This window comes from Pelodiscus sinensis, chromosome 11 (assembly GCF_049634645.1).
Source record: "Pelodiscus sinensis isolate JC-2024 chromosome 11, ASM4963464v1, whole genome shotgun sequence".
Classification (NCBI taxonomy): Eukaryota; Metazoa; Chordata; order Testudines; family Trionychidae; genus Pelodiscus; species Pelodiscus sinensis.
This window is the reverse complement of record NC_134721.1, coordinates 39,892,163-39,914,070: the sequence shown is the minus strand read 5'-3', so window position 1 is coordinate 39,914,070 and position 21,908 is coordinate 39,892,163. Positions and strand designations below refer to the sequence as shown.

General features: G+C 42.7%; 2 protein-coding genes across 6 annotated transcripts in view; one reads left to right on the top strand and one right to left on the bottom strand.

The window, feature by feature from the left end:
• PRKCD (protein kinase C delta) overlaps positions 1-21,908 on the top strand; it is a 128,162-nt gene that overhangs the window by 95,897 nt on the left and 10,357 nt on the right. For 4 of the 5 annotated variants that reach the window (XM_075939352.1, XM_075939350.1, XM_075939351.1 and 1 more), the window contains 9 exons: positions 4,448-4,604; positions 5,222-5,253; positions 6,036-6,121; positions 6,946-7,075; positions 7,818-7,918; positions 13,408-13,504; positions 17,946-18,073; positions 19,094-19,267; positions 20,133-20,224. In XM_075939352.1, coding sequence (XP_075795467.1) covers positions 4,448-4,604; positions 5,222-5,253; positions 6,036-6,121; positions 6,946-7,075; positions 7,818-7,918; positions 13,408-13,504; positions 17,946-18,073; positions 19,094-19,267; positions 20,133-20,224 — 997 coding nt within the window. The remainder of the gene's footprint in view (positions 1-4,447; positions 4,605-5,221; positions 5,254-6,035; positions 6,122-6,945; positions 7,076-7,817; positions 7,919-13,407; positions 13,505-17,945; positions 18,074-19,093; positions 19,268-20,132; positions 20,225-21,908) is intronic. The other variant, XM_075939353.1, reaches the window with a different exon arrangement.
• The window catches only part of PFKFB4 (6-phosphofructo-2-kinase/fructose-2,6-biphosphatase 4), a 134,805-nt gene continuing 121,331 nt past the window's right edge, over positions 8,435-21,908 (bottom strand). Inside the window, exon 15 of the mRNA XM_075939356.1 lies at positions 8,435-8,474. Within this exon, the coding sequence (XP_075795471.1) occupies positions 8,450-8,474 (25 nt within the window). The 3' untranslated portion in view covers positions 8,435-8,449. The remainder of the gene's footprint in view (positions 8,475-21,908) is intronic.

The window sequence follows — 21,908 nt, the reverse complement described above, 5'->3', positions numbered from 1 at the left end:
TCTATGCACACATGTTAATTCTATGAAAACATTTAGGGTGAAGTCATGGTTCCATTAACATCAGTGAAAAAACTCACTTTGAGATCAATGGGATCAAGATTTCACCCTTCAAATTCTCCTCACTTCCCACCCCCGTGTCTTGTTGTGGCAGTAGGTGGGTGGATTTGGAAGGTGACATTTTTTTTATATTGCCATTTGCCAGGCAACCACTATGCATAGCAGACCATCACAGCTGGAAATCCTGAGTTCCTCCCTTGCATCTTAGCAAGGTATGCCAGGCAAAGGACAATAGAATTTAGGACTTGACCCTTCTCCCAGTCAAGTCCATGGAAAAATTTCTATTCGCTCTAATGATGAGGATAAAGTCCTAGACCACTTAGGATATAGCGTGATGAGAGAAAGGCCAGTCGTACCTCTCAGGAATGAGCATTAGCTGCAGTTTTTTAAATGAGAAGGAGTTTATCTATTTACTCCTTTGCTCAATGTGATGCTCTACCATTTTTGTGTTAGAAACTTGTGCTGGCTGTGATGTTCAATACACAATCTGCAGAGTTGTCCATCTGAATCAATTTCCACCTCCCCCGTCTAAAACACGGGTGTCCTTACTTTCTCTTTGTCCTAAGAGTGCTTTGGCATCATTAACTTTCACCAAACCAGGATCTCAAGAGCACACGCAAAGGCAGGTGTAAATATAGTGGTCCCGTAATACCATGATGCCGTGTCCAAGTCAAAGCAGTGGTAGGTCAGCTGAATTCTTGGCCTGGCACTTATTTTATTTATTTACTTACAGCACCCTACACATGAGAAGAGTATGTCATCTATAAGGCAAGGTGCCCTGGCCGTCTTTAGGAAAATACAATTACAACTAACTCTGTTAGTTACTCTGAAGAGCAGAAACTTCTACATATGTATTCTGTTAAATGGTTCCATGGGGAGGAGGGATATTTGATTAGTTACTCATGTAAAAGGTTTTAACATAACTAGCTAGGGTTGGTGTAGCTTGAGAGCGAATGTTATATGCAAAATCACTATCAAGAGTGTACTACTCATGTTAGTAAACAAATGCAGAATGTTAGTGGTATTGAAACCTAAAATATGTCATCAAAGCCAAATCCACAATACTCTCAGAACAAACAATTCAATAAAATAAACAATTAAAATACCCAGAACAGAATATACATGATGGTGATGCAGTAAATGTGAACAAAATGTACTGTTTTGGCAAAAACATAGTAAACAAAAGTGAAGAAAATAATTGAGAGTAGCACATATATGTTTAGATTTATTATTAAATGTATTGTTCTGGAAAATTTTCCCTTTTAAAGTAGCTTTTATACAGGTTATTTGTGTGTGTGTGTGTGTGTGTGTGTGTGTGTGTGGGAGAGAGAGAGAGAGAGAGAGACGTGTCTGTAGCGTGCATGCAAACTGTAAGGCTTGGTAGAATAACTGCTTTGTCTGTGCAACGCAAGAAATCGTGTTTAGGGAAAATGTGTATTGCTGTGCAAAGGGTCTAGATGGACGTTTTTATTGTATTTGGCCCACAGGGCTTTGTTAACATTCAAACAAACTAATGGCAATGCAATAGAATATTTAAAAGGACACTGTGAACTTCAGCTTTAGTAAATTTTAAAATCAGAAGTGGTGGTATTAACATGGGGGGAAGTATGTCTGCAACATGTTCATTTTACTTTGCAAGTGTTTCTTTAGTGGGTCAGACACTTAGGACAAAACTGGATTTGGCTTATCCACACAAATCACCGCCATGGCAAGCTCGCCTTTTAGTCAGATCCCACAATTTGCTTTCCCATGTCTAAGCTTTCAGAAAACCAACTGCCCCATATTGTGTACTGAATAAATTAATTAATATCTTGTGGGTTCAGATCCCACATTTATATGCATCTCTCTGTGAATGCATAGACGTTTGTCAGCTTCTGGTAAAGACTTTTCCTTAGGAGTGGGGAATGAATGGGCTTATTAAGCTGAAGGAGGGAGTGCTCTTGGCATATTACCATTGTGGTTAGACTACTTCTAGTAATATAGTTTGGGTCACTCCATAAAATATATTCTAGAGCAGGGATGGGCAAGAGAGCCTCCACAGACCACATCTGGCCTGCCAAGCTTATTGATTAGGCCTGCGGACACCCTGCCACTCCCCCAGCCCCAGGCCAATCAGGGCCTGGGGGTGTGGGAGCGCGCAAAGTCTCCTCCCCTGCCAGGGGTGCACATCGCTTAGTGAACTACCAGCTGAGCAGCTGGCGGTTCACTCTAAGCACCGCGCGCCCCATGCAGGTTGGGGGCAGGGAGCAAGAGACTTCACGCTTCCCCCCGCCCTCAAGCCCTGATTGGCCTGGAGGTGGGGGGACCACACAAAGTCTCTTCCCGATGCCAGAGGCACAAGCACCCGCCAGCTGTTCAGAACAGCTTGCAGTTCTCTCTGGGGGCGGGGTGGGGGCAAAGACTTCACTTGCTCCCCATCCCCCAGGCCAATCAGGGCCTGTGGACAGGGGAGCAGGGAAGTATCCTGGCCCCGCCCCTTACAGGATGGCTCTGGGGCCCCTTAAAAAATATGTGAAGTGGCCCCCCCCTTCTAAAATTATTGCCCACCCCGTTCTAGAGGTATGAAATGCTGCTTGTATAATTATTGTATACATGCAGAAGCAGGAATAGCACTGAAGAATTTAAATAAAATCTGCATGTTCACATAGCTGCAGTGCTTGTGTCATGATTACAGAGTCATGATTTGGAGACTGATTTTACCCCCTATCTTAATGTATAAATATTGGGAGGAAGTTTTAGATGTATTAAAAGAACCAGTTTGAGAAAAGGATCTGGATTTTAGGATGAGAAAAGGAAATATTTGAATAATAAGTTAGTGTTAAATATTTTTCAAATTTCTCGTTATTTACTAAGCAGGAAACATTTAGAAAAGCAAAATGTTAGCGTGTGTTCTAGGACTAAAATCTTGATGGGAACTACAGTTGTGGCCATGGGGGATTTTCTGACACTGTGAGCAACATAATTGTTGTTTGTGCAGTTGTTATCTTACCATTTCCAAGTGTGTTGTTTCCAGGCGTGTTGACCATGCATAGCACAAGAAACTGTCTGTAAAAATCCTGCCAATCTCTGTTGAACTTTCCATGACTTCACGCTTTTGGGGAAGGACAAAGTTTCCCATTCTTGTGTGCTGCCCCCATCTATTTGGCATTCTGACTCATTTCCTCAGCCTGCTTATTCCAACCCCGAAGGCCATCTGAATCTCAGCTCAAAAATAAAATCTTTCTTCCCTCTTGACCCGATGATGGCTCCACTTTCTGAAATGGTTTCTGGAAATTGTAGACATTTGTATACAAAATGGAAATGAAAAATACTGTAATCTTAGTCTCGGAGGGGAAGCTGTATTAGTCTATAGCTGCAAAACAACAAGGAATCCTCTGGCACCTTTACACAAGTACCCTCTTTCTTTTATTGTCCTTTGTTATCTGTTATTTAAAAATGTCGGCGCCCAGCAAGATGCAAATGAAGCCCGGGAAATTCAAATCCCGGCCTTCATTTGCAACTCCGGTTGCCTACATTACCACCCTAGTTCGAACTAGGGTGGTAGTGTAGACATATCCTAAGGTGGCACAGGACACCTCTTTGTTTTTGTAATCTAAATGTAATTCACTTTCGGTATCATTTGAAAGCAGACTTTGCTTCTCAGATGCAGCCAAGCAATGGCCGCTGTTCAAACTTCCCTATTTCCCGAGGAGGTGGTAAAGCACTGGGATGGGTTCCCCAGGGAGGTTTTTAAGTCCTGGCTTGACAAAGCCCGGGTGTGGCTGATTAGTTAGGGTTGGTCCTGCTTTGGGCAGGGGGTTGTACTCAGTGATCGCCGAGGTCTCTTCCAACTCTATGATTTCCTCTGGGGCACAGAGGTGAAAATATTCTTTTCAATAATAGTTTGAGATATTGGTTGGCTTTGGCCAAAGCAGTGCAGATCCATAAGGCAGTCAGGCGTGGAAGCGGGTTATTCTGGAACACAGATTTTGACATTGATACTGTGTGCAAGGATTCTTAGGCCAAAAGTGGAATGGTAAGATTAAGGACAGTGACTGTTTCATTAGTTTCAAATGATACATCTCACTACACTGTATGTGTTGACTTCTGAAGCTTAGAGACCAGCTTTTCTTTGGAGTTCATTATCCACCTTCTCCCCTCCCCCCCCCCCCCCCCCAGCATCATCACCCCATGTCCTACAGGTAGAAACACTAACAAGTGCATGATATGAGCACAGATGTGTGCACCTCCTGATCACTGGATTGAGACGTGTGTGTGTGAGAGAGAATTAGAATTAATAATATATATACACATAATGAGATTAAATTATAACTTTGGGGCAGGGATAGCAATTCATTTTCACTACAACTTGGTTTCACTTTAAAACAGTTTCTTTCTTTGTTTCCCCTAGATTGCAAGCAGTCAATGAGGGAAGATGAGGGCATTGTGACGATCAATAGGAGAGGAGCTATCAAGCAAGCTAAAATCCACTACATCAAAAACCATGAATTTATTGCCACCTTCTTTGGACAACCCACATTTTGCTCTGTCTGTAAAGACTTTGTCTGGTAAGAAGGAAACAATATATGTAAACTCAGGTATATTCTTAGGAGTGCAATAATTACAAAACAATTTGCTTCAGATGTCCTGAGTAATGATGGAAAATGTAAATCAGCCTTCATTCCTTGATCTTGCATGTTATACATCACATCAGATGGGAACAATACATTATATTTTGCAGTACTGTTGCCCTTAGAAGTCCTACATATAAATTTTTTCCACATTATGCCATGGTAATGATTTTAGTATGGATCCTGACCCTTCTAAGGTAATTGGCAAAACTTCCATCAATCTCAGTGGGAGCAAGATCTGGTCCTTACCTGGCAAAACCTTCTCAAAGGAATATGTCTGATAACTGCTGAGGGCATAAAGTGGTGATGTTCAAACCTTTTATGGAGGGTTGGTGGAATGATGGAAAGGTTTCCCTAAAGAGGAACCTTTCGATCTACTTCATTGAGAATAACAGGGACCCGGACTGATATTAATCAGTACAAATATTCTTGTGATTTAAACTTTGAATCTCTGGCATGTGAAAGCAACTAAAAAATTTGTTTTGAACAAGACAGACATTTAATGCTACACCTTCTGCATTTGTGATTTTCTTTTTGTATTGTTTGTTTTTCAGGGGACTTAACAAGCAAGGATACAAATGTAGACGTGAGTTGACTATGCATTTTGTAACTATGATAAACTTTTTAATATTATTCTGTCGATAGGTATATATGTAACATGGATAATACACTGTGTAAACATTCATCACATAATCAGTCTTTAAACAAGAATGTTAATTATAAAGTGTTTGATGCTAACATAGGGCTCTATAATTCAGTGTGAAATGACTAACCCATCTTTGAGCATTGAGTAATAAGTTAATGGTCCATATTCTCTGCTGGTGTAAATGGGTGAAACATCCTTGAAGATAACAGCTGCACCCATATACAACAGCAAAAAATTGGGCCCAGTTGTTCCATTTTGGAACAATATTGGAACACGTGGGAAATCTTTTCTAAATAGAGTTTGAGAATTGCCATTTTTCCAACCAGAAGAAACCCTTGATGCTTCTCTTATGTAGTTAGTGATAGCAGTACCTTGGAGTCATAGTACATCTGTATGGTAGCACCAGCTAATGCCAAAGTACATTTGTTTCCAAAATGTGCAACTATAGTAATGCTACCCTCCCCCCACATCACCCTCCAATGCCAGTGGCATCACCTGCAAGAGAGACTGGTGGCTTAGAAGTCAAGACACACAATTCCAAAATAGAAGCTAGAGCATCCTCTCTCTTGTTTAGAGGGAGACACTTTCACGTGAGAAATATGGATTGACAATTGTAATTTTTAGGGAAAGCATGTTTCTTGTTAGACGTTTCCAAAGAGGAACACCTAATCCTCTGCCTCAACTAACGGGTGGGTCATTTTCTTTTTATTTCTCTCTTGAAGAATGCAATGCTGCTATTCATAAGAAATGCATTGATAAAATCATTGGGAGATGTACTGGTACCGCAGCCAACAGCAGAGACACAATGGTAAGAAATCAAACATTTTCTCTAAGCATGTATGATTGCAAAAGTAGCAAGACTGTGATGGAACCATAGGATCCACCTGGGAGGTACTTTGCTGCATAGAAATGACTGTATACTGCCCCCTCTAGATATTAGACATGGTATGAAGCTGGAACGTGAGTGAAACTTTGGAGAAAGAAGAGCAGTTACAATTGCTTCACACATTTTTTTTCCCAAGTAAAAATGTAATTCTTTAAGAGTGTAATAAATCATGCAGTAACAGAGACAGGTTTTGCAAGCTTTTAAAATACAAAATAGCTCCAATTTGTTGAACATAAGGGTTTTGAAGCATGGCCTATCTCTTATAGGGGTATATTTTCCTGCAAGGCATACTGTGTACTATGGGAATTCTTCTGACTTTGTTAAGCTGATGGGCTATATTTTTCATGTGATTGTAAGTTTTCATTGTTGTCAGGGTACCTAGACCTACAAGCATTTTGAAAACAAAATAAATGCATATAACAATGGCTTCACATCCATAATAGCTTTTAAATATGTGACACAAGAGAGATCTGTCTGCTGAGGTAGAATAGTGACCAGAGTCAACTTTTTGACTGAAATAACTTTAATTTGCCCGTTGGCATCTCATTTCCTCTTGGTTAGACTCACATTTCACCCAAATTCAGCCTGTTAACTATCTTCAGAGACTGTACACTTAAAGTACTCAGTTTTGGATAATTTGTGAGTGCTTTTTAAATGTGATTTTTAAATTGTAAATCTGTGTGTGAGAGAGCAATCAGCCCCCTGATGTCCGACAAGGTTATTTATTTGTGTAAATTTGTCTTCAGTTTCAGAAGGAGCGCTTCAACATTGACATGCCTCATCGATTTAAAATTTACAATTACATGAGTCCCACCTTTTGTGATCATTGCGGCAGTCTTCTCTGGGGATTAGTTAAACAAGGATTAAAGTGTGAAGGTAATTTAAAAGCTTCTGTGCTATTTGAGTTTCTGCTTTATGGAGAATGGGGGGAAAAAAGACTTGTCAGGGTGTTTTCTGTGGAAAAACTAATTTGTGGTGAAGTGTGCCCAGATCTTGTTTGTGGGTGTGCTTGAGTTTTATATGACATCTTGTGAGTAACAAAAATCACACTTCAAAAACAGGCTTGGTCTGTTTAACGTGCATTTTGATTATTGTGGTGCTGTAGAGAAGTCGAGAGCAAGAAAAATTGTTTCTTTGGAACCAATAGGGACCGGCAGTTCCCAGATGCGATTCAGCTGAATGTATTTGTTATACCGTATCTGAGTACGTACTCTGAGACTGAAGATGCATTTTCCAAATGTTATATATACTATAAATCCATCTCATCATAATTCTTCAACCAGAAAGATCAAATTTAAGTTAAAGTATTCTTTCCAGTTTGTAAAAGAATGGGCCAAAATTAGAACTGAGTCAAACAGGTGAGCAGAGATTTATCTGTCTTCTCCTGCCAGGATTTTGGCAACTTGCAATTTAAGTGCGTTGGGGAAAACAAGATAAAATTTGAATTGCATTTTTATTAAAGACTGTAATCAATTAAAAGAGCAATTTGTTCATATCCCAAATCCAGGCTATCCAAGTTTCTGAACAGAAGTATTGAATTAAAAAGTCTTTCTGATGGATCTGCTGTTTCACAGGATTTTGCATAAAGTTCACATTACTGTCCTTCCCTTTCTTTTAGAGTGTGGGATGAATGTGCACCACAAATGTCAAAAGAAAGTGGCAAATCTCTGTGGAATCAACCAGAAGCTATTAGCAGAAGCTTTAAATCAAGTTAGCCAGGTATGTTGCACTGATTTTTGTCGTCCATCTAGTTGTATGACAAGCACAGGAAGGAGGTTTTTCCTTCCATTACCCCTTCAGTCATCAAGTGAAATAGGCTGCTGGGGGCCTCTGTGTAAGTGGTGAAGGCCCTTTTGAGGCTTTAAAGGGAATCTGCAAGTCAGTGTTGTCTTAAATGTTAAGTTTTTGGTTTTTTTTTTAAACCCAAAAACTGTGATGTATTCAAACTCGTTCCACTGAAATGTGTTTTTGTTTTATCTCAGGAAAAACATTTTTTCTTTTTTGTTGCATTAAAACTTTCTTCTGCAGTGTTTGGTATAAATGGTGAAAAACAAATCAGATTTTTCAAAATGTTGTTGTTAATAATCTCTGTAGCTTTTCACACCATGTGGAAAACACAGACGTTGTACTCCATGTTTTTAGCTGATCAGAGGTTCTGTGTGCTGGAACTAACACATGCTCAGGATTAACTTCTTGGGCTTCTGTGCCTGGTGGTTGCTTCTGTTCCAGCTTGATAGCACGGACTTTCATTTAGAAGCAGAAAACTGTGTACTGGCTGTGAAAGAACAGCATAAATGAAAAACAACATGCTGAACAACATGAAATACATCTCAGAATTCCATCTTAAGCTACTCTTCCGAAGCTTTTATGCGATATTTGCTTTAAAAAAACCCTTAGGGCTGATAGAACAATATTTTTAGTACATGGAATTAACACTGCAGTTGTGTAAGGAACAGCAATACAAGTTGCTTTACATGTGGTAAACACCAGTAAACTTGTGATTCTTTTTTATGTCTAGGACACCTGTCAGTTAAAATAATACACACTTCTCCCACCACCATCCAGCCATGGGTTTTTTGTTTGTTTCTTCCACCCTATCATTAAAATGAAGATATATTTTGAACCCATAATTCTCAGTGGATTACGCTGGCAGAGGTGTGGTGTAGTGCAGAGTACTCAAGCATTTTTAGCACCATTTTGAATTGTTTATTTTCTTCCAACCTATGACAGTGGAAAGTTCAGCTGCTATAAAAGGGAAAGTATGTAATACTTCAGCTTTCCACTACCAAAGTCTTTCTAGGCAAAGGAGTAAATTCATATTCTTCTTCGAGAGATGTCCCCGTGCGTGCTTCACTCCAGGTGCTGGTGTGTCTTTGGTGATTTTTACAGCAGCATCCTCATGAGTCACACGTAGACAGTACCTGTCTTGCACATGTGCAGCCTGTTATTCTCTACTGTCCCCAGGCTGAGACAGAGCTCAGCAGTGTTGCTAACATTTTTTCTTTGCTATCCCCAATAGTTACATTAGTTTTAGATTAGTTTTTCTGGTTTATTCAGATAAGTTTCTGTTGCCCTCTTTTTCCTCCCGCCCTCCCAAGTTTTCCCTCACGCCATTCCCTGTAGTTACTCAGATAGGTTTCAGTTTTGCATGGCTCACCAGGGTTTAAAAGGTGCACTATGTGCAAGGATATCCTTCCCATTTCTGATGTGTCTGTTGTTTGGGGGAATCCCACATTCCTCAAGAAATCTCCCCTATCGACTCTCCAAGGCACTGATCAATCTGACCGCACTGCGGTCAACCTCTGTGCAGAACACCCCGGCCCTGTCCTATATCACCACGATTCTCCCACCAGACGATCGTCCTCCTGATGCTTGATAGTCTACTGCTCCGTACCGACATCCCCCGGGAACATCAGCACCGTGCCATCATTTATTGCCAGCTTCATTTTTTCAGTGAGGATGAGGACGACAGAGGGAGTCTTCTCACCACAGCACTCCTCCCCCATCAATACACCCACTGCCTCGCCATCAATCTGACCTCGGTCATCTTATGCCATGGATTTCTCCTCATGGTACAGTCTCCTGTGGATGGGACCACCCATGCCCTATGGCAGTATTAAAGGCCCTGCACAGACACCACCCCTGCACAGTAGCCAACAGGTCTCCAACCCAACCCCATCACTCCTTGGCCACAGTGGAGGAACAGGCACCATCAGACACAGAACAAGTGGCACCAGACACCTTGCCAGAGAACACCAATTTTGCCTCATTTGACGAGGCCACCATGTCATCTCCACCTATGTCAGCTGATGGTTTTACCCATTTTCAGGATCTCTTTATGAGCGTAACTTATGAGCTCGATATTACCCTGGAAGAGGTCTTTGAGAACAAACAAGAGCTCACTGATATCTTGCATCGGCAACATCTTCCAAGATTGCTCTTCTCATTAACTCTGTGGTGTTGGACCCCCACCACGGCTATCCGGCAAACCACAGCCACTATCCTGCCCACTTGCAAAAGACAGGACTGGAAATATTGTGTTCCATTGAGGGGCTATCCTACCTCAAATGCACTCATGGTGTAAACAGAGCACCAAAAAGAAAAAAAAAACCTAAACATGATTTCCAGTCTATTTCCCTAGTTGCGACAGCAGAAGACCACATCTATTCAGCCACAAAGTTTATGCCTCATCCACCCTACAATTTAGGGTGGCCAACTATGCAACTCTCCTTTCCAATACAACCATAAAGTTTACTGACTTTATTAATGACATTCCTGAGGTAAAAAGATGACAAATCAAAGCTGTCATCGCAGGAGACCATGCAATCTCCTGGCCTGCACTTTAGGCTGCTCTTGATGTGGCAGACACTGCCACTTGATCCACAGGTATTGCTGTCATTGTGTGCCACGTGTCATGGTTCAACACCTCCTTTCCACAGGCGATATAAGCCACTGTAGAGGACCTCCCATTTGATGGTGAGAAACTCTTCACTGCAAAGAGCCCTTGGCATCTGCACACTGGCACTTAGCCTTACCCACAACCACAATATGCTTTGTACGCAGAGCAGCAGCAGCAAAGACCATATGAGCAACATTAATCTCAGTGGCACAGAAACAGGTCTCAGTGCCAGCGTCCCCTTATGTCAACCGAGTCCCAGCCTTCTCAATCTAATAAACAAATTTGAGAGATGAATTGAGGATTGAGAAGACCTTCCACTCTCTCCAGTGCTTCCAACTTCTGTTACACCTTTTGGTCATCACTTGCAGACTTTTTATAATAATTTGCAAGCTGTCACCTCAGACAGATGGGTCCTGCATATCGTTGGACTGGGCTACTCCAACCTACAATGCCCTTTAACCATCTCATCCCTCTTCAGGGATCTCTCTCACGACCAATTGCTCCACCAAGAGGTACGGCATCTCTTTTGACTCAGAGAAGTATAACCATACCTGCCCAACAGAGGGGGAAGGGATTCTATTCCCATTACTTTCTGACAAAAGAAAAATGGGAGGATGGCATCCCATTTTCGACTTCAGGAGGCTGAACAGGTATATCAAAAACAAAGATTCAAAATGGTGACCCTCACCACCATCATTCCAGTGCTGGAGCAGGAGGATTTGTTTTCCTCTCACTCCTCAAGTTGCCTATTTCCACTTAACTATACATCCAGCTCACAGGTGTTTTCTTAGGTCACAACCACTACCAATTCAGAGTATTACCTTTTGGCCTCTCCATAGCACCCAGAGGTCCTGGTAGTAGTAATGGCACACCTTAGGACGGAAGTTGCCGTCATCTTCCCTTACCTGGAAGATTATACCTAATAAAGGTATATTCTCTTTAGGACACATTGTTAATTACATTCATAACCATCCACTACTTCCGTTCCCTCGGCCTGCAAATAAACATAAGCAAATCCACAGTGATGCCTACCTGGCAATCAGAGTTTATAGGAGTTCAGCTCAACTCCAAACTGTGATCACTGCTCTCCCACATGACAGATTCAACACTATTAAGGCCCTGGTCATAAAACTGAAGGGCTTATTTCCCCAGGTACTAAATGCTATCACAGATAAACTCAGCAGGCCTTTTCCCTGGGAACACAAGGGGGAGATAAACAACAAAGCAGTGCAGAGAGTCTTCAGTCTCTGGGGGTTTCCAAGAATCGACCTATTCACAACAGACAGATGCAACACTCCAACCTACAGATATTTCACCTCCAAGCGTGGCTGCTCCATGGTTCTCTGCTTAGGAGCTAGAATACTCTGAGCATGTCCAAAGATTACTTTTACCCAGTAGGATGCAGTCTACACACACAACCTATCTTCACAAATGGTCAAGGGTTTCCCACTGGTGCTTTAACAAACTGATTCCTTTGCACCTCTTCCCTTAATCCTTGATTACCTCTTACACCTTAAAACGTCCAGCCTCTCCCTTGTCTCCGTAAAGGTTCTCCTTGCAGCAATCACAGATTTCAACTCAAGAGTGATGACACCTCCATATTTGCACCCCCAGTGATGGGGATTCCTTAAGAGACGACCAGCTCTCTACCCCAGATATTAAACCGCCTGCCCATCCACAGGACCTGCACTTGGCCCTAGCTGCTTAAAGCGTCAACCTTTCAAAATTGGAGCACTCGTGGTGAACCCACTAGGCACTATATTTTTTAAAGTCGCTTTTTGCAACTCCCCACATTTCTTCCAAAAGTCCATTCCTCTTTCCATTGCAATGAACCCATCCACCTGCCAACATTCTTCCCAAAACCACATGCAAACACCTTTGAATCCACCATGCACACTCTCGACGTGCACAGGGCTCTCTCCTTTTCCTCAATAGAACAAAACCATTTAGAGAATCACTTAAACTTTTCATACCCGTTGTGGACCACTCCTAGGGAAAATCTGTCTCTTCCCAGAGGCTTTCCCACTGGATATCTGATTACATTCATACATGCTACCAACACCACCACCAACAAAAAATTCTTCTAGTAGGGAGCACTCCGAAAGATCGATATCTGCCTCTGCAGTATTCTTGCACAAACTCTCACATGGGCTTCGAAAGATACCTTTGCTAAGCACAATGCTCTCATTCAGGGGCCACTGTCTGATACTAGAATGGACAGAACTGTACTTTCCACAGCCTTCCTACCAGACCTGAAGAACCTACCTCCTTAATGAACTGCTTTCTAGTCACCTGGAGTGGAGCAGCCACAGCAACCCCCCCCCCCCCCCTCTGAGATTACTCACCTGTGTGATAACTGATGTTCTTTGAGATGAGTATCCCTGTGGGTGCTCCACTGCCACCCTCCTCCCCTCTACTTCAGAGTTTCTTGTGGTCTGTTGTAGAGAAGTAACTGAGGAGATAGGCCATGCACACGCAATGTTAGGGCACTGTCTGTATGCAAGGCAGGCACCACACATACGCAGCCTGCACAGAGACTGCTGTAAAAATCTCCGAGTGAGGGCACAGGGCCACGCCAGCAATGGAATGGCACATCCACAGGGTTACTCGATGAACATCAGTTACTGCACAGGTGAGTAACCTCCTCTTTCGCACAGGAGTGGGCTTTGCTTAAAATAAAGACAAAGCAATAAATAAAACTCTCTTAGTTAATACCTACTGTAACAAAAGCTTGAATAATATCTTGCTGTGATAAACATTACAAATTACAGTGCAAGAATAACCTGAAATGTCTCTTGTTCCTGTACAGAAATCGACCAGAAAATCTGATTCTGGGTCATTAGAAAATGTTGGTATTTACCAGGATTTTGATAAGAAACCTAAAGCTTTGGGTGGAGATACAACTGGTAAGAAATTAATTTTCACTTAATTATGTAGAGATAATTACCAGACTGATACCTATATTGAAATGTTAATCATGGGCAGTTACTTGCTATTACTATACCTTGAAAACAATGTTTTCTTATTTTTCTAACACAAAGGCAGCTTTAATATACAAAGATAATTGCTGCACAACTCTGTGACTATGTTCAGATAAATAATATTTATAACTTTACAAATATTTTGAACATTGAATATCAATAACACATCATTTGCTATTTTAATCATTTAAATTTATAATTCATTTAATACAGTAATTGAATTAATTTTAAAAATATTATATTTAATAGTTTGTTGTCTGAAACTAATTATCCCCAGAACATCGAAAACATTAGTAAGATTTTATTCCTCAGACACTTTTTTCTTCAGAAACACAGAATATTGTGAAAAAAAATGTGAATTTATGAAGATGTGTGGGTTGATCTGTCCAAAAGTAACCACAGAAGTATTGAAATAAATGAGAACAGGATCAAATTCCTGCAGCTTTTGCTCTATTCTCATTCTAGAATAATTTCCCTAACAGAATTTGGGAAAGGAATGTTCATTGGAGAGGTGCGCATATAAATATTCAGCATATTGTAATTGAAAAATGTACAGTACGCAGTCTGAAGAGCTTGACTGACTCTCAGCATGTCGAAACCTTTGTGAAATGACAAGCAGGCTGTTCATCTGAAAAACTGGCATCAACTAAAATATATGAGTTGGGACTAAATGGAAAAACTACTTAAAATTCCCCACAAACACTAATTCCATGCATGCAGTTCTGTTCAAAAGTAAGATAACTGGATGTCATTTTAGAACACATTTACTATAATCTTATTGACAGGGTTGTATCAATTCTCTCAAAGTAATTATTATTCCATTAATGTGATCATTATAGTATTTGTAGAGTGTGAAAACAGATAGGGTAATCGAGGGAAGAAATCTTCAGTAACACAGATCAGAATATTGGAAGGAAAATTCAAAGTGTCTTATACCAATGTGGGTGGTTCCATGAAGTCTGATAGTAGCTACTAGGATCAAGTAAGAGATGATAATCCAAGGTTTATAGGTGGTATTTTTTCTTGTGTATGGAGCTGATTTTATTGAATCGCTTGATCATTCCTAATATATCTTTCCAATTTCCCATACTAATTCCTAGCAAAAGAAAATCTAAAGCATATAGTAAAGGCACATAGGATCAGATTCTTTCTTACATTACAGCCACTGGCACTATAGCAGCTATTTTGCTTATCTAGGTACTCTCTTCAGATAATCTAGCAGCACCTTAAAGACTAACAAAACATGTAGATGGTATCATGAGCTTTTGTGGGTACAACCAGCAAATGCCAGCAATGCCCCTCTGCCATGTATATTGGCCAAACTGGATAGTCTGTATGGGAAAGAATTAATGGACATAAATCAGATATCCAAAAAGGCAACACACAGAAACCTGTTCAAGAGTGTTTTAGCCTGCCCAGGCACTCATTAATAGATCTCAAAGAAACCGAGTCCTTTGAGGCCAATTCCACAAGCCAATACACAGGGAAGCATTGGAATTTAACTTCATTTACAAGTTTGGGACCCATCACAAAGGTATGAATAAAGACATTACTGGCTAGCACACTCCCTTCCACATCCTCATGACTTAACCAACCAAACAATGGATACTTAAGAACAATTTGCACCTTCTCTATCAGCTTCATGTAACATGAACACTCTAAGGCCATGGTCACCAACAGGTCGATCACAAGCTACTGGTCGATCACGAGGCCTCGACCAGTCGCTCGCGAGGCGTCCTGTCTGCCCCGCCCCCATTTCCCTCCCACCCCCAAGAAGCCCCACTACTTACCTCAAGGTAAGGTAATCCCTATGAGTCAGCCCCGTGGGAGGCGCACAGGGGGTTTCCCGGCATGCGCGCATGGGAGGGGGCGGGCTTGGCCCCGGGGCAGGCGTGCACGCAGGGCTTCCCTGCGCGGGAGGTTGGCGCCAGGGCAAGCACGCGCAGGGTTTCCCTGCGCCGGGGGGGTCGGCCCCCTGGGCAGGCACGCACGCGCGCAGGGCTCCCCTACACTGGTTGACCCTGGGGCAGGTGCATGCGGGGTTTCCCTGCACGGGGGGGGGTTGGCACTGGGACAAACGCCTGTGGGGGCGGGGCGGTTGGCCCCAGGGCAGGCGTGCACGGGGTTTTTCTGCGCGGGTGGGGGTTCGGCCCCCTGGACAGGCGCGCACGGGTGGGGCTTCCCTACGCGGGGGGGGGAGGGGCCTGGACCCGGGGCAGGTATGGGCTGGTTTCCCTGGGGGGAGGGGAGAATCCTTGGAGGAGGGATATACAGGGGACTCTCCACCTCCACTGGCACCCCACTCCCCAGCCACAGAACGCTGTCCCCACTCTCCTGTCCCCACTCTCCGAACTCTGTCCCCACTCCCCTGTCCCCAGGCACAGAAATCTGTCCGTACTCCCGTCCCCACTCCCTGAACTCTGTCCCCACTGGCACCCTGTCCCCTGCTGCACAACCCTGTCCTCTGCCCTCCCAGCACCCTGTTCCCTCTCCCCTGCCCCTAGTCGCAAAACTCTGTCCCCACAAAATCTATAATTATAAATGCTTCATATAGATTTAAATAGCATGAATAAAAAACAGACCATTTATTTCATAACTATAAACACCTGATTTTAATTTTATGTATCGCATAATTTAAAAATAAACTGTTTATCAGTGTGTGTAAGTAAGGGCTGGGGATAGCAAGTGATGGACAGGAGGAGAATAGAGAGGGCGGGGCTTCAAGGAAGGGGCCGGGCGATAGATCTTCACCTGTTATGAGATTTAAAAAGTGATCTTGGGTGTAAAAAGGGTGGAGACCACTGCTCTAAGGCTAGACTGCAGGATTCTTTCAGAAGAACCTTCTTTCTAGAAGAGATCTTCCGAGAAAACATCCGAAAGAGAGTGTCCACACTGAATGGACGCTATCTTGCATCTAAGCTGTTAATACTATGGGCGGAGTGGCCACCAGAGCACCTGTGCTTTTTCCTTTTTTTTTTTTTTTTTTTTTTTTTTGAAAGAACTCCCTCTTCCCCGTCCACACATGCGGAAAAAGGCTTTTTCCTCATAGAAAGAGGATTACCAAAACTGGAAAAACCCCTCTGTTCTTTTGAATTACTTTTGGAAGAATGCTACTGTAGTGTGGACGTAACTCAGGCTTTGTCAACAAAACTCGGTAGAGTATACATACCTTTATTCACTATTCTCCCCCGGACACTGTTTATTTTAGAACTGGACTTTTAATATTCCATTCATCTGAAGAAGTGGGTTGTACCCACAAAAGCTCATGATACCATCTACATGTTTTGTTAGTCTTTAAAGTGCTACTAGACTATTTGTTGTTTTTTTAAGTTTTTCTTGTTACAGACTAACTCGGCTCCCCCCTGAAGCGGAGGTAGCCAAGATTGCTTTGCCTCCTGGCAGCCCCTAGCTGTTTCAATGGGCCTTTGCCACCCCCACTTCATTCCCCCAGTGTAAGGGTGTGTCTAAACTACACCCCTCTGCCAACAGAGGGATGTAGATTAGGCACATCATTATTGCAAATGAAGCAGGAGGCATGAGGGATTGGTTGGAAAAGGTTTTCCTTGTCAACCGATCCCCGTCTAGACGGCCGCTTTTTGCTGGCAAAGTGCCGTGTTGGCAAAAAGCGGCGGCCATTTCTATTCAAATGATATTTAAATCCCAGCTTCATTTGCAATAGCGATGTGCCTAATCTATATCCCTCTGTCGGCAGTGGGGTGTAGTTCAGACACACCTTAAGGGAGCAGGCTCTAAACCAGCGCCCAACTGACCTAGGATCTGAGAAGGTGGCTTAAAGCAGCCTTCAAAACATACCCTCCCCCTACAGCAGGCTATGCTCACAATTTTAACTCCATTTCAATGATTTAGTTTTATAAGGTCCTCAGGTTTGTGGTCACCATTGTCAGCAGCATATTTGCTGAACTCTTGGCATATTAGCACTCACAAGTCAACCTACAGCCAGGGTTGGCTTTAAGAAGCGCGGGGCCCAATTCCGGGGCCGGGGCCCTGCATGCGCCCGGGACAGCACTGTGCATGCGTCGCGCGGGGGAACACTGCACGTGCGCTGTGCACCCAGGACGGCTGTGCGGCTGCATTACACGCCCAGGACGGCAGTGCGCATGCTTCGCACTCCTGGGGGGGAGCACTGCGCATGTGTCGCGTGCCCGGGATGGCAGCGTGCATGCATTGCGCGCCTGGGGGGGGAGCACTGAGCATGCGTCGCGCACCCGGGAGCGGGGCCCCCTTAAGCGCGAGGCCCCATACCGGGTAATCGGCCAAATCGGCCTAAAGCCGGCCCTGCCTACGGCCATCTCCAACGTGAAAATTCCTTGCCTCTGCTGAATGTTAAAATCCTGGCTTGCATTAGCAGATTACAGCGACTATGATAAGCTTTGGGAGGGTACTACACCACGACCAGCTTCACGAACCAGGAGAAAATTCACCATAGACAGCTTTATCTTTCACAAAGTACTCGGGAAAGGGAGCTTTGGAAAGGTGCGTAACAAGCATGAATTGCTTACTTTGATTTACATTTTATTCTTAGTAATAAGTAAACATTCTGGCTACGTCTAGACTGCAAGCCTCTTTTGAAAGAGGCTTTTTCGAAAGATACTTTCAAAAAAGCCTCTTTTGAAAAGAGCATCTAGACTGCAACCAGTACTTTCAAAAAAGCAAGACACGTTTTCGAAAGAGCACCCAGGCTGTCTGGATGCTCTCTTTCAAAAAAGCAGTTTGCATTACATAGAGCCTTTTTTCGAAAGAGCACTTTTGAAAAAAGGCATTATTCCTCATAAAAAGAAGTTTTCCGCGGTAAAAAAAACTGCCACTTCCTTTCGATTTACTTTCGAAAGAACATGGCAGCAGTCTAGATGCAGGGGAAGTTTTTTCAAAAAAAGGCCACTTTTTTTGAAAAAACCCTGTAATCTAGACACACCTCTATGGGGAAGAGAATTGTATAAACCCAGGTTGTGAACGTGTTACTGCTAATGGAATGCGATCATCTGAGCCTGAGGCATTAAAAAGCAACGAATGACGAGCCGAGTTGGAACTCAGAGGATCCACATTGACGTACCCCATTGTAGCTTTCTTTCTGGATTTTGTCCTTTAATACGCAAAAGCCTTTATGCTCTAAAGTATAACATGATGTTGTGCACTCATATGTACGACACAGCAGTGGCCCAGTGCACTGAAATCACCCTGAAGGGATGAACAGGGTTCATGTCCTTTCTTCTAGTCCATGAGCAACCGAAGAGCTGCACAGATGTCCTACATTTTACCATCTGTTTGGGCGGGTCCAATTTCTATGTTGTACCCTGTCATAAAATCCATTAGCTTTGCTTTTGGGCTGGGGGGCCATTGAGGGATGGTGTGAATCACCACATTTTTGAATAACTTTCTTGTAGTGCTTTGCAACCTTCTTTCAATTCCTTGGCCTGAAATTCTCCTCTGCTGCTTTACAGCATTAGCCAAGTCAGCTTCTCTTATGAATGCCCTGAAGTCTTCCTGTGTTTGCAGGTTCTCCTGGCTGAACTGAAAGGGAAGAATGAATACTTTGCTATCAAAGCTCTGAAAAAGGATGTGGTGCTAATCGATGATGACGTGGAATGTACCATGGTGGAAAAGCGGGTCCTTGCACTTGCGTGGGAGAACCCATTTCTTACTCACCTCTACTGCACATTTCAGACAAAGGTATAGTACTGATTTCACTTTTGCCTTTATGGGAATACTGGTGGCCATAGCAAAGCAAAATGGATGTGTGACTAGGCACACACTGTTTCTTTGCATGGGTTGAAATATGTTTTCATTGCCTGGAGGAACTGGTTCTGATTGTTCCTCCCTTGCACTGGTTTGTGCAAAGTGGGTGCAAAATGCCACTAAGCCTGGCAAAGAACAACATTTACAACTCTGTGTCCAGAGCAAGGTGTGGTTGATATTTCAATTACTGGTTTCATCCTGGCTGACAGTATCTTTATGACTACTCACACAAGGGAAGCCCAAATGGATGATCCATTCAAATGTACGTTCACAGCTGACTTGTAAGCGCATGACAATAAGAGTACATCTAGACTACATGGTTCCATTGACAGAGCCATGTAAAGTAGTTTACTCGGCATAGGCAAAGAAGGGGGGATTTAAATAATCCCTGCTTCATTAAAATAAAAATGGCAGCCACGCTATGCCGACGATCAGCTGATCTGGCACAGCGCAGTAGTCTAGACACGGCGCGGTCAACAAGGGAAGCCTTCATCGACCGCTCCGGTAAACCTCGTTTCACATAGACGGAGCCATGTAGTCTAGACACACCCTAAGATACAGAGGATGTCACTGAGCTAATGAAATCTGTAGCAATGGGACTCTTGATTTTGGTGAAGGTCTGAGCAGGAGAGAAAAGCTAAAAAATTCAAAAGAGCCTTTTATAAAAGCCATTTACCAGCTTCCTCTCTCGCTCGCCTCATCTTATTCCTTTTCTTGGTCAGAGGGAAGCAGCACACCCACGCTGGGTCAGAGTTGCGAAAGCAAGTTAATTTTGTGTTCTCTCCTGCTTTGTGAATAGGATCATCTGTTTTTTGTGATGGAGTTCTTGAATGGAGGGGACCTGATGTTCCACATACAGGACAAGGGGCGCTTTGATCTCTACAGAGCAACGTAAGTCCCAAATCAGTGAGCAGTTTGCTTTTCTTGGGGGGGTTTAAAATAAGATTTAAACATAAAAAATGGCTCTTGGACAAGCTGTGCTGCGAGAACAGGTTGTCAATTTTGTCTTTCTTTTTGCTGCTCATCATCCTAAAGCACCTAATGATGTTGAGCCAATCTGTTTGATTGGCTGAATATTCAAGATGTATTTGAAAGCGTTTCTTCCATCCACTGCACGACCTTCTGTAATAAGAAGTGGGTGACACAAGGAAATGTTCTCTCAGCCTTGTTTTCATTTCCTTTGTAGGGTTGGGTTTGATTACTTTAAATAGCCTGAGGAACTTAATGAGACAGGAAAGAAGTTGTAGAACGTGAAATGTTTCTTAGCAGTGATTGAGATGAGTTTTCCTCTTAGCCATGTCTTCTGCAAGACTCTGACCCCTCTTCTCTATATATGGAACTCCAAGATGTGAGAAACGTATTCCCTTCCCTTGGGTTTCCAATTTTTTGGCATAGTAAAAATGAGTAACCATCAGCAAATTAGGGTGTCTTGATATTGTACACAGAGACGCTCTACTTATTTTGCAGATCAGAATCCAAATGTTTTCTGCCAACCCTTCAAGCATTTCCATTGGGAAAATCAAAATGAAACGTTTTCTTTTCAGGTTGGTTCAACATAAAAATGAATATTGTTGTGTTGAACAGACCTGCAATGGTTCATTTAGAATCAATTCAATTAAAAAAAACCACCTCCTGTTCTGAAAATTGACAACAAATTTCAACTTCTTGTCCTCATTTGGAGTGAAAAGAGATGTCACTTTCCCATAGTTTACCTCGTAGTCCAAACCAAATTTAAAGTGCAAGCTTCATTTATTTTCTCAAGGTCCAAAAATTAGCAGAATAAAACCACCGTGTTAACTGGCTGGTACATCAAAGTACACTATATACTTATTCTTTATTTAAACACTATCAAAATAATTAGTTTTCTGAATGTTTGGCAAAAAATGACTGATCCGCTTCCTCTTCTCTTAGCTGAGAGTAGCAATAAAACAAATCACAAAAAATGAACTCGTTCAAAGTTTAGTAGTAAGGATTATGGATTATTTATGGACACATTGAGCAACTAATCATGTGATTAGAAGGAATTCAACTTCAGACAGCAGGATTTGGTAGCTATAAGATGCCTTCTGTGAAATAGTTTTTAAAAGCACTTCCATTGACTACTTGATTAGTCAATAAGGGGGGAAACTGCAGAGCTGCAGCAGGGTTAGCTCATGAGCTTGGGTGCTAACCCTGGTCCATCTTTGCCTTTTAAATGTATTAAGAGCCGGAAGGCATAGCAGGAGGACTGGGTGCAAGCCGGGATTCAGCCTCTGCTTATTAAATGTATTAAGAGCTGCCAGGACAGCATATGCTTCTCAGGTAGTCGACTGGCCAACGAGTCGCTTACATCCCTAACTAGCCTTTTGTTGTCTTCATTAAATTTAGTGTGGAAAAATGTTAACATGCTTAAATGAATCCCCACCTTGCAGCATCCACTCTCATGCGCTATAGGAGAGGGCCAGCTATCCAGTCATGTCTCTGGTATTGCTTTCAGTAAAAAAGCTTCTCAGATTACTTTTACTTGAACTGTAGGTTAGTGTGGGGGACTTGGAGAGTTTCTCTCTCCACATTATGTTTTTCAGGCGTTCTGGAT